Raw genomic sequence first — 13210 nt, forward strand, 5'->3', positions numbered from 1 at the left:
GCAGAATTGGGAAAGTTATTTTTGAAGTTTTTGCCTTTCTTGCTCGCTCATATGAGTTCTCTGCTGGATGGTTTTTTACTAGTTAATAATAAAGCCCTTCTTGGGTAGGAATTGCAACATAAAATGGTTTAACTGTGTAAGTTCCTTATTGGAATAACTGTCTCCTTGATTCATTTGAATGACAGTTAATTTTATTACACCTGAAAGGAACTTAATATCATTGGCCAACCTGCAGAATCCTTATTTTTCAGCTGAAAATGTGTGTTAAATCGCCCCTGACTTGGAAGAGAGGCAAATTACTTGTGTAGGGAATAATTTTCTGAATGGAGGAATTAGAACCTCTGGGAAATTCAGATTTGGCTACAGAGAGACTTCTTAAGATCATGATTTCAGAATCACATAACGTCTTTACTTTTAACCTGCAGAAAAGCAAAATTAAATGGTCATCTGCTGGATCTTGTAATCATCAGCCATTACTTTCTGTACTTCTAAGGCATATCTCTCAGAATTGTTCTCACACTTCAAAGGTTGCATGTGTTCAGATGTTCCTTAACCTGTTTAAATGTGTATTAAAAAGATTACCTGAGTGGGATAGGACTCATCTATGCAGAAAGTGTAAGTCAATCATCTACAATTATAAAATTGATATGAGGTAAAAATACAGTAAATCTGCTGTTCTGATGTACTCATACCTACCTGAGTTTTCCTGTACCTTTACATACAATTTTCCTTAAGTGTGATTACTTTGTGTACTACTCTGAAGAGCCAAATGAAAAGTTTATAACAGGAGATGGAGGAAAGAATGAAGTAGAATCCAAGGCTTCTGTTTTGGTTTATTTTCACTATGACAAATGAAGTAGAAGAAGCAGCAGTAAACAGGAATTTACTTCTATTGCAAATAGAAACATAAGACTATATCACATAATTCTAGTTCAGCATGGTCTGATGCCTTTGATTTGCTGGACTGCAGAAACTTGCTTTAGGAAGAGCCTCATCTATCCTACTTCTGTCTTTTTCAATCCATCCTCTTCTAAGCAGATGAATGACAAGAGTTCGAGGGAATAACTAGCTACAGAGAAAGGGGAAGATGAGAATCAGGGACTCTGCACTGGCTTTGGTGTCAGTGAAAGTGTAACTGCATCTTCAAAGTGATAGCAGCAATATTAGAAGAAAGTAATTCAGGAACAGCCTCATAAAGCTATGGACTGTGTTTTTTTTTTTAACACTGTCATTACTGTAAATGTTTGTATTTGCTGGAAAATGGAGAACTTGGCTGCAGAGAGTACCTTACTGGATGTTTTCTTTCACATCCTTTTCCCTTCAGTGTCTGCGAAATTGGGCTTTCCATGTGGGTACCAGATACCCTTATCAACATCTCTCCTACTTGCTTTCATTTTTTGAATAGATTAGCATTAATACTGGGCCAATGTTGTAGAAATAAACTATGACAAAAAAGCTGGTATCAACAAAAAAAAAATGTAAAGGATGAATAGCTACTAAAATCAGCATCATAAGTAGAAGAGGGGCTAAAATCACTAATTTTGGTGTTGGCGCCACAGGTCTTAAAATAAGCTGATTGACTGTTCTGTAAATTGCAGTAACAGCTTTATAAAAAAGTTTGAGAATGGACATAAAAATGTCTTGAAGTTTTGCATCCGTCTTGGAGTTTAGAACCAGCCTGTTTAAATGAGGGTATCTTGTTTGCTGCCAAGGCCTTTCTGGTTATATTAGTTTCTGTTTGGATTACTGTGATGCCTAAGAAACTAAAGCTAATCTGATTAAATATAGAAGTTTAAAATACTACAATACCTCTTTGTTGTTTTACAAGGCAGCCAGAAGGAGTTAGTACCCCTGGCTGCTTGGAAGAATAAAGACCTGAAAGCTTTATGTGGGGCTCTAATTCAGTGTTTTGACTTATCATCAGGCTTCTTCAGTGGTCTGCCAGAAGTCTTATTTCACTAAAATAGCTGACTTTGAGGAAGAAGGGGAGGAGGCTTGGCTTTTTGTATTCTTATTCTCCATGTTGAAGCATCTAACACATGCCCGAAACTTTTAATGGGATTTATAGTTGAATTAAGTCAGTGGTTATAGAAACTGCACCACCAGGAGTGTTTAGTATATCAGGGCTACCAAATAAATAGAACACTACTTTTTGTATAAGGGCTGTGTAGTTTTGCATCAAACTCTGAGAAGTGTGTACCTCTACTGTAAAAGTTTTAGATCTATAGGTGTCCATAAGACAGAATATTTGAGGTATTTTAGTGATAGAAGTGTGAGGAGTAAGTGCTCACCTGAAATGCCAACCTTTGAAGCGACTACTGATTTAATATTGTCTTTACTTGTTCTCTATGAAGGTTATTTTATTGGCAAGATACTTGCTTTCTGAATAGCCATTATACTAATTCATGTTTGATGTTTTAATCCTGCTTCAGTGGAAAGTCAGCCAATTCCTGCACTTCTATTGTAAGGCTTTAAACAGAGCTGCATATAAAGCATGGAATTTAAAGCAATGCTGTGTTACAAATTATGAATGTAACAGTAGGAAAAGACTGTTGTGACCCTGTTTCAAATGATGTTTATGATTACCAGTATTTCACAGGGAAACAGTGGTGGGGAGGGGGGAAATGCTGGTGTAGGAGCATTTGGTGGCAGGAAAGTACTTCGTTTCAATTTAGGTGTATGTGGTGTTGGAGAAATTCCAAGACTGGTCTGTCTTTCCAGTTAAGTCTGAAGAAAACACTTAATTTCAGTATTTCAGTTTTAAAAAACACTTATCTATTAACAGAATTGATATAAATGGATATGGGACTTGGAAAGCTTGTGTTTTTGTAAGAACTCTGGGAGCAAGGAATGCACCAAAAGCAGCCCCCTCCTTCTGTCTGCACTTGTCAGATGTGTGGTGCTGTACCTGGCTGTAGTAAAGGACTTCATGTACAACCACTTCCAGTTATTACAGACCCTCTGTACCTGAAGTTCTGTAGATCCTATTGTTTCTCTGTTTAGGTTTTTTGTCCCAAAGTAATGGTTGTACTCTAAGTCATACTTGGGTACAGTTTTTACCTTGTAATCCTCTTCAGTGCCAGCTGTAGTGCCAGGAAATTGAAAAATCTTAAGAGACTTAGCAGTCAGTCATTGAGCTGTGAGAACTTGAAAAGTATGAAGGCAGAAGTCAGCCTTCTGTTGTGACTTGTAGGTCTGAGTGCTGTTGTTGACTCTGTTCCCAGGTCCAGAATGCTGAGGTTCTCACCTATGAAATGTGTCCAGGGTCATGTGTCATATGTGTATATATGCATAACTGAACGTGACACAACCCCCAGTGTTGGGGGGATCACAAAATCCTATCTTATCAATATAATGTTTACCTCTCCGGTTTTAAGACTTGTATTCTAGTAGTGAACAAAATAAATGTTTGGAATTAGTTGGCAAAAAACTCTTTCCTGTCACTTTCTGTGTGTAATCCTGGGACTTTGGCTTGGAAGATTAAAAAAAATAAAAGTTTAATAAGCTTCAGTAGTGTAGAAATGAATGCTGAAATTTCTGTGAAAGCAAAACCTTAAAGTTCCCTAAATATGGACATGAGCATGTACTTAACTCAGTCCTTTCCTTTAAAGCAACAACAGGCTGCAGTTGCTGCTTTACAAGACCTTTCTGCTGTTTTACAAGACCTTCTAGGACAAGTAACATTGTTCCGTGTCCAGATGTATTTCATCTCCTGAGATAAGTTTTATAGAGTGGTTCACAGCACAAGTAATTTCAGAAGTTGATGGGGGTTTTTGTTAACTTTGAGCAAACTACAATTCTTTATTTGATAATCTCAGGAGATAGTTAAAAAAAAAACCCAAACAAACCTGGAGGCTTTCCAGATTATAATTTAAGAGCAATTAGGGAGAACACTAATTGCTTCAAAAATCTTGATTTCTGCAATGATGATGGAACAGTAATATCTGAATTAACTTGGTCTATCACAGTGTGCTTGTGTGCAAATTGAAGGAGAAATCTTAGTGAATGTACATGATGCTGTATTAGCTGTTCAAAATCTGTCCTATGTAAAAAGCTATTGTAAAAATGTTATATACCCCTGATCAAGAATTCTGTTTCCCTTCTTGCCCCCCCACCTCCTACCTTCAAAATAAATTATCTTATTGAGTGTGTAGTCTTGCTCTCCTCTACTCCAAAGTCAGCAGAGTCTTTTTTTCAGTAATAGTCATGATCATTTCACATATTGAATGCCATGGTCTCTCTCTGCCGTGGTCTCTTTGTTTGCTTAAACTGAAAGACAAAAATTGAAGCAGTGGATGTACTCTTAGTGCCTCTATAACAAGAATCCAGAGTGTATATTGTGTGTATTACTGTCTGTGATTTTTCCCAAAGATACAGAATCATATAATTGCTTTGTGAAAGTCCATTTTCATCCTGCCCACGCTCAAATTCTGAATTTCTTTGCTGCTTATTTCCTTGCAATGAGATGAATGGGCTTGGTTCCTCTTTGCTAGGGAGGGCTCACCCTGAGGAAGAGGAGTAGGCCATGGAAAAGGGAGATTATGTGAAGGGTATCAGCCTTTTCTGCACAGAGCTTTCAGTCCTTCTCTTTGCCCTGCTTTTCTTCTCTGGTAATAAATGTATAATTTGCCTCTTCTTCAGCTTTCAAGGGTTTGTGACTGACTTTTTTTTAAAGATGTTCATCACTTCTCTCCTTCTTTCCTGAATGTGGGAAATATCACATTCAACCAAAGGTGTTCTTAAAGCTGTGAAATTGTATTTGTGGTAAGAATGGGGGGGGGGGGAAGATTAATTTTAATTAGATAACATTCCACAACACCCTTTCTATTTTACCTGTGTCAAACTCGTTACTTCAGTTAGATCTTCTTTGGAGTTACAGTAGCTACCTATAGCATAGCAGGTCTTGCTTCAGCTGCAGTGGAATGAGGTGAAAACAATGCAGGACGTGTATGTTTGGTAGAGAAATGAGAATTGGTAGATGACATTGCAAATATACGTCTTTTTATATATATATATATAAGGAGATATACTTCTTGTGTGTATGTATATATGTGTATATATAATTCTTGTATCATATAACCGACATATTTTAAAGAAAGATTTCATATTGCAATGCCATTCTGTTTTATTATTTTCCCTAGGGAGAACCCTTCAGTAATAATGGAGTGATGTGACTTTATTAAATGATATATGTTGAGCTTTTGAGGCTATTTGTGACTTACTCTGTTTCTGTATTTAAACTTTATGCAAATATTTGTGGTTGCAGTTGGTTGAAATGTGAGTTTGTATATGTGTATAATACACTTGTAGTTGGAAATCTGACAAAACGTTTTCCCTCAAGCACTTTAAATAAAATTGATTATCAGAGCAGGAGGAGTTAGTAATGCACTTCTGAGGATTATACCCACGAGCAAATGTTAAGGGAATGGTGCGGGTGGATGGGCAAAAAAGTTGAGTGTATTTGCTATAGTTTATCCTGGAGACATTTTCAAATCTTGCTCTCTTTAAAGATGAGCATCAGTCTTCATAATAAAAACCTGCTGGGAGATTAACCTTGAAAGTATTCATAATACTCTAAATTAATATAGGTAATGCTATTTACTTTAACTAGTAATTAGACACCTTAATCTTCTACTTTGAACTAATTAAGGGCCGATGCTAAATCAAAATTTTACAACAAATCACAGAGCTCTGTCTTAAGCCCTGACACTGCAAACAGGCTGCTTCTTTTGTCCTCTAAGAGAAGTATTATCTCATAGCGTTTACTTTGTTACTGTTTCTCTTTCCTTTTTCAAAATACATTTTTTTTGCTGGGGCTCTTATTAGGTTTTACACCCTTCAGAAGATTCCTCACCATTTATGGAAAACAAAAACACATTTCTAATTTAACACAGGAGTGTCTTATTTAAAACAAAAGAGAAAAAGCTGTACAGGTTGCCTTAATTAAATGCCCAACTGCAGCTTTTAAATGTGCTTCTGCACATCTAAACATAACAGCTCACACTTTAGGAGTCAAAGCTGACTCTCGTCTCTATTTTGTACACCTGATGTTACCACGGATTCCAAAAACACACTTGGAGAAAACAGAGCAAGATATGTCAAAACCCTCTAAACTGGTACTAGCAAAGTTTTATGTTAGAAGTTTATGGCATTTCAAGTCCTACTGGTGTAAGTAGGTTATGGTCCAAATAATTACTTCTATGAAACTAATTTTTTTCCAAACTGTTGCAGTGTTGGGGACTGCAGAGTCCTGCTGGTTGTCTCTGTAAAGAGGTTGCCTAATGAACTGCTTTCTGCAAGGGCCAGACTAGTTTGTCCCTACTGATGTGCTGAACTGCAAACTTTTCAGTGTCCTGAGGTTGTCTGTCCATTAAAACTGGCTGTGAGAGACGTAGCAGGGCTATACAGCTCTCCCTGGGAGGCTTGTGTCTGATATTAATAAGGTGGAGGAAAAAGTGCTGGGCTGTTCAGAGTGTGAAGTTCTCCTGCTGTGTGGTAATACTGGGATTTCTTGGCTGCCAATCAGGAGCTGGAGTCTTAGATTGAAAGTGCAAACTGTTCCATAAAGTAGAGAAAGTGCCAACAAATGTGAAGATTGCAACTTTGGACTATGTAACAACCACGGAAAAATTGTATGGTTTGTATTTGATGGCTTTTTTCCTACTTCTGTAGACAACAACTCTGATGTTATAGTATTAGGACAGTGTGTCAGTGTGTTTCACTTAATTTTTGGGTTTTTTTAGGTTTTTACACTTGTTAATGTAAGAAAGGCACTTACTAAACTTTCTAAAAAATGTTCTCTATTTTCATTGAAAGGTACTCTCTCTTTTATAACCACTTGAAGAACATTGAGGAATGTGAAGGAGGCCTTGATAAATTTACAAAGAGTTACAAAAGCTTTGGAGTTAACCAGCTTCTGGAAGGTGGAATATATTGTAGAGAGTGGGCACCAGGAGCAGAAGCGGTGTTTCTTGCAGGTGACTTCAGTAAGTATTCTCAGGAATATTTCTTCTCCCCTGCACTGTGTTTTACATCAAATATCCTCTTCCTTTAAAGACAATTTTGTAGCAGTGATGAAATTCTGACTGTAAAAATATGTCATGGCTAAAATAAATAATATTTTCCTTTATGTTGCAGTAGCCTATGAAGGTATGTGTTTGTTGTATCATCAGTTTTATACATGTTTTTTCTTAATACCCATAATTTGTGTCACACTGCATCACATTGGTACTTTAGGCTGTGTCTAAACTATCAGAAGTTCTTTTTAAAGCTCTATAGTTAGGCTTTTATAAAACTGTATGCAGAGAAGCAAAAATAATAGCGAAATAATTTGCTTTATCTTCTTTTACTGATCAGCAGTGGTGTTGTCTAAAGGACCAAGGCCTTTGAGAATTCTCACCCATCCTGAGAGTGTAGGCAAAAGTTCTGCTGGAAAATGTTAGCCTGAAATCAAACCAAAATAGTAACAAAAGAGTAGTTATTCTGTTTTGAGGGGAGAAGGAAGGGTGTTAGCGGGATGGGAAGGTGGCAGGATTACATGGAGGAATTACATTGCTTGCTCTGAAAACTAGGAAGACTATTCCCTTTGAATTTGAAATAAAAATGGGAATTTGCTTCTTTGGAAGGCTAAATCCTGTTCTGCAAACTCTTAAATAAAAGGCATGTCCATCATTGGTCTTAGATCCTGCAATACTAGTTTCTATCTTTTTTTTGCTTGGGGTTTTTGAACCTTGTTCTGTTTTTCCTTTTCACATCTGTAGTCTCTCTCTTCAGGGTTAGATGTTAGTCCATCAGGGTACTTGATCTTTTCTTGCTGGTACTTACTGAACAGGGATTTTGGCTGTGAAATGATTTTGTTCATTTCACTGCATTTCAGAAGCATGCAGTGTTATTTATCCAACTTTGATTTTGCCAAAATACTGACTGGGGGGAATGTTCAATTTATGTATTTATATTACAAAATGGTATATAAATTGCCAGTTTGAGGCAGTTAGTCCTTGTGCTTAAAAAAAAAAGTTAAATGTTGAGTATTCCTTCTTCCTTTCATGTCCTTGAGGAAACTTGAAAGGACAAACTGTATTTGAGGAAGGCAGTCATGAACTTAAAATTGTATGTATTTAGATAACTTTAGAGTAAGATTAACTGCATTTGCCATTATTTGTAGTATCTGGTGGTGCTCTCTAAAGTACTGTGGTTAAACTTCTGTAAAACTATGTGTAGTAATAAAGAAATAAATCAAATAAAAAGTGTTTTTCAGATCCATTGTTAAGAAGTTTTTCAATGCTTCATAGCAATCTGCTTCAGTACTGGTTTTCCCCAGTCCCAAGATCAATACATTTATAAACAAAACAAACAAAAGAAAGCATTGAAATATTCATGTTATGCTTTGTTTTCTGAACAGAGCAATATAATGTGTCTGTTTAAATTGGGAGAGGGTCCACTATTCATGGTGATTATTAAAAAAAAAAATATCTTCTGTTTTTGATGCAAAAGATGAACAGTAAAGTTAGTGCAACACTGTTTTCAGCCATGACCCTGTTTGATATGGTGAACCTAGTGAATGGTAGAGTAGCTTTCCTTGAAGTACTCCTGGTCATTTTATTGGAATAGACATTGATAAAATAGGTTAGTGCAGTACTTGAATTTTAATATTGGAGTCAGATACATCCTCTGATTCAAAACTGAATAATGAATCATGTCTAGTTCACCTACTGCTAGATAACAGTGATTTCAGTTATCAATACCAACTGCAAGACACATAGATGAGGTTATTTTAAGAGCCTAACTTTATATGTATAAAGATGCAGAAAATTCTCCTCCTTACATCTCCTCTACTTCTGCAGCCCCACCCATTGCTCAAGGTTTTCCTGTGCTGTGATGGGTGTAATAGTCTTTAAATTACTCAATGCAATTGAAGGCTAGAATGCAGTAGTTTTAAACATGTACTTTAATAGATGGTAATTTTAAAACCAGACTTGTAATGAAATGTTTAATATTTTAAATAGAGATTATAACTTATAAATTTGCTTATCAGACGGGGGGGGGGGTGAAGTATGTGTATACCAGAATACAGTAGCTAAAAACTGGAATGACTTGATGTAATTGATGTAATACATCATATGAAGCAAAACTTTAGGACTAATGTCTTAGAGTAGTTTTATCTAGTCACTAATGAAAGGTGTTAGAAGTCAAAAAAGCTGAAAAGAAATTCACTTTAATATGGAAAAACTGTTTCTCCTATATATTAATCATATTAATTGGTGAAGTATAATAATAATAATAATCATAGTAAATAATAATAGTAATAATAAAAATCATAGTAAAGTGTTCATTCCAAAAGGGGATGAAAGTGTACTTGGAAAGCCTGGAGGAATGAAAGATTGTCATTCAACTCAGGTGAGCTTTAATAATATTCTGATGAGAAATTGCATGGCAAAACCCCAAGACTTAGATCAGTTTGCTACAGATATGTTTAATTAAAACTGAATCCTTTTAACCTTTATTTAAGTTTTCAAGCAGGTTAAAGTCTCAAACTAAATTTATGTTTATATTGTATTTAAATTGGATATTGGGATTGCTTTTAATAATTTTTTTTTTTTAAATAGAACTTTTTTGCAAGAGAACTGTAGTGGAACCACAGGGGGGAAAGCTGGAGATCTCGTACCAAGGAATAAACATTGAACTTTAGATGACAGGAACTCTTTGGGTTTTGAACTGTGGTTGTATATAATATGAAAACTGTCCATCCATGCTCTGGTTTTGGAGATGGATAGCAGTGAGTTCTCAGTGTTTTCCTTAATAGGGTATTGTGTGCAAATCTCTTGGATGTGTCTCTTTTTGTTTCTTTCCATCAAACAAAATATTAGTCCCTGCTATTTCATCTTGAGCTTTTGAGAATCAAAAACTGGTAAAAATTATAATGGCAAGTATGGTACAGAGACCTTGAACTTCTTTCAAAATTTATAATTAAGCTGATAGTTGATAATAGCTTTTTATGAATTGTGCTTCAGATAAACATGAATAATTTATTTCAGTAATTATATACCCATGAAGCCTTGATCCCGTAAAGTTTCTTGTGAATGACTTTTATGCCTTATAGCAGACAATAAAACTTTGCTATTAAGGTATTTTGACTCAAATAATGGTATTTTCGTACTTTGTTCTGAGAAACTTGTAATGAACAATAGAAAAATTCTTAGTATCACTGAAACTAGTAGTAGCACACAAATCTGTATTTTGATGGGAGAATGGGAAAACATGAATTCAAGAAAAGACTGAGTTGGTTTTGTCTTTTTAAAACTCCATAACTGGAGATAAAAAAAAAAGTATTATATGTGTTGGTATTCTAGTATGATGCTTTACTCTGTCTGAGTAGATGAACATCCAAAACCATTAAGATTTGTCAATTAGTGCTTTCAGCATCTCAGTAAATCAAGTGTATGAGGCAATTAGTCAGCTGAATTCCCCATACCAGAGGCAGAATCAACATTATGGGTCCCTTAAAAGCTCTCAGTGAAAACACTGAATATTTCATCCATGTGCTGTATTGCTGAGGAACGTGGTGACTGCTGGAAATTTATTACCACTTTACAATTGACTATTTCAAAATAACTCAGAGAACTGCAGGTTTTGAGGCTAACCCAAGGAATTTATTTGGGGATTAGAACACTCAAAATTGTATTTGGCCATGCAGAGACTCAGTAGGTTATCTATAAACAATACTTTAATTAAAAAAAATGTTTGAAAGAGTAAGTATTCATATGTTAATTTGGAAGTCAGTATTTGGTATAAAATATTGTCATATTTGTGATTTCTGTTCTTTGGTCCTCTTTTTTTCTTTTATGTGCCCTCTTTACCTTCCTTCCCAGCTAACATGAGGTCTGAAATGTTGATCACTGTAGAATGTCTGTTTGGTTTTTGCTTCCTCTTTTTTGCACGAGTGGGGGAGTCTTCTGCTGGGAGTGGAGGGAAGGTGGGCTGACAGGTCTGGGGTGGATGTTTATTTATAATTTAAAGTCTGACAGGCCTCCTTCAGAGTGAAGAAAGGGGAGCTTAAGCCACCAGCCTTCATAATTTGGATATCTGACAGCTGACAGGAAACTCTTCATATCAGATTGTTTTGTTTTTTTTTTTTCCCCAGACTTTTACCAAAATGGCTTCTAGATACCAGTATAATATCATACTGAACTTCTTACTGCTTCCTTCAAAGATTTTTATAGAAAAATACCCAGATTTGATGAGTAAAGTCAAATAGCAAAACTTCTGTGCCTACAGAAGGCAGTAGGCTGGAGTATAAGCTGATATTAATATCCAGAGAAACATCCCATCTGAGAAGTGATGACACTTGTTTTTATGTCAGTGTTTCAGCTGTTTAATGACTTTTTAAGCAGATGATGTTAATGATCTGCAGTTGAGCTGTTGGAAATAAGGCAGTGTGGGAGAAGACCTAATTGACCACTGTGTAGAACAGTATAGTGTCCTTGGAGAACCTCTCCATTTATGTTCTGATTTCATATTCTAATCAAGTACAATAGAGGTATCTTGTTGGGATAGTAGGATTTTGATGTCCCTTCCCTTGTCTGAACTTGTGCTTGTCTGATATCCTTTCCTCAAGGTCACTGTGTGAATGCTTGCTGGACTCTGTACTCTCTTTAGGCATCTTTCAGTTGATCAAAAAGTGGAATGTGGACATATAGTTTCTGTAAGAGATGGGTTTATTTCACTTGAGAATTCAACCTCAGCGTATGAAGTCTTTTCACTTTTAAAAAAATAGGTACAGCATTGCACTGATATATCAGCTCTTGAATGGAAAAAGGCAATGGTTTGGTTAAAAAGCAAGAAGTACTGCTTTCCTCTATGAGAAGCAAGAGAAGTGTTTATTTTTTAGTGTGAACTCCCAGTTTAAGCCATGAGACTCAGAGCTGTATAGCTACATACTTGTCCGTGTGAAAACAGTCAGGAGATTGAACAAGAAGTCACTTAAATGATGATGTAGCTTTGTATTAAATTTAAGTATTGCATTTAAATTGAGTTTCATGACAAATGGTAGTACCCAAACCATTATAGCCTTGAATTCAGTTCTAGATTAAAGCTCAGTTCATGATTGTTTGGCATGCTAAGGGTGCAGTTCTGAGCAGAAAGTTCCATTGTACCTCGTTGCTGAGATGGGATGTAACGTTTAAATAATTGGTTCGATTTGGAAGACATTGTCACAGAGATGAGAGAAAATGAAAGTATCAGGCTATTGAAGATGTTTTCTGTGTTGGATTAAGATGTATCTGGGGCCTGAACTTTTGCACAAAGCTTTTGTCTTTTTGTGTGGCTTATGGATATTCCATGATGGTGTCCTTTTTTTTCCTAGGTTCTATTCGAGCTGATTATTTGAACTTCTCTTGGTAATCTTCTCAGCCTTTTTCTGTTTGTAGCTATTGGCAGAGTCTTTGAAGCCTCTGTTCTCAATCAAAAATGTTTCTTTTGACTTATTTTTTTTCAGCTTCATAAATCTGTTAATCAGTTGCTGGTTGGTTGGGTTTGTTTTTTCTGTTGTCCCCTAAGGCATTCTGGGCTAAGTTTTGCTGAAAAATCTGAAAACTAAGCAGTAAAACTGAGAAGCCTGAGCCATTTCCTCTTGGAAGGAAGCCTTCAGTTTTCAAGGTGTTTTAAGTTCTTTATGCCTCTTGCCTTAATACAAATCAATATTTTTTGTTATAACCTTCCAAAGTGAGTTCCTGTCCAGGGATAAGAAGCAAACAGAGGTTTAAGTAGGACCATCTGGGGCAGATGGTTGTTGCTTTGCATCTATTCTTAAGTCATGAACCACAGACACTCAGGAAGGACTGTGGCTGGGAACAGGAGGGATTAATAGGAGCATCTGGTATTGCTGGCAGGTGGAGGGGAAAGTTTAAGCAACTTGGGCAGAATTATCAAATCTGCCTGGGGAGAGCAGAGATTTTAAATAGGTAGAGAGATGCAACCATTCCCCCTCTGAGGGAGGGAAGAGCCGTGGTTTTAGTAGCAGCCATGAGAATTTTTTTAACAATGTATGAATTCAGTGGTTTTGGTGTAAATGACTAACTCCATGCAGATTCCCCAGAGTGAGTTTTATAGAAACTGGGCCTGAGACTTTTTTTTTTTTTTTGCTGTAACATATTTTATTTTGCTCAATATTAGCAAGTCATGGCCTGGCATACTTGGTTCAGTTTGTGCATTG

At 36.1% G+C, this 13210-nt stretch overlaps 1 protein-coding gene across 2 annotated transcripts in view; it reads left to right on the forward strand.

Annotated features, from left to right (window-relative positions):
* Positions 1-13210, forward strand: part of GBE1 (1,4-alpha-glucan branching enzyme 1) — a 145564-nt gene that overhangs the window by 26195 nt on the left and 106159 nt on the right. For both annotated transcript variants that reach the window (XM_064643963.1, XM_064643964.1), the window contains exon 2: positions 6817-6986. In XM_064643963.1, coding sequence (XP_064500033.1) covers positions 6817-6986 — 170 coding nt within the window. The remainder of the gene's footprint in view (positions 1-6816; positions 6987-13210) is intronic.

Source organism: Pseudopipra pipra, chromosome 2 (assembly GCF_036250125.1).
Source record: "Pseudopipra pipra isolate bDixPip1 chromosome 2, bDixPip1.hap1, whole genome shotgun sequence".
NCBI lineage: Eukaryota > Metazoa > Chordata > Aves > Passeriformes > Pipridae > Pseudopipra > Pseudopipra pipra.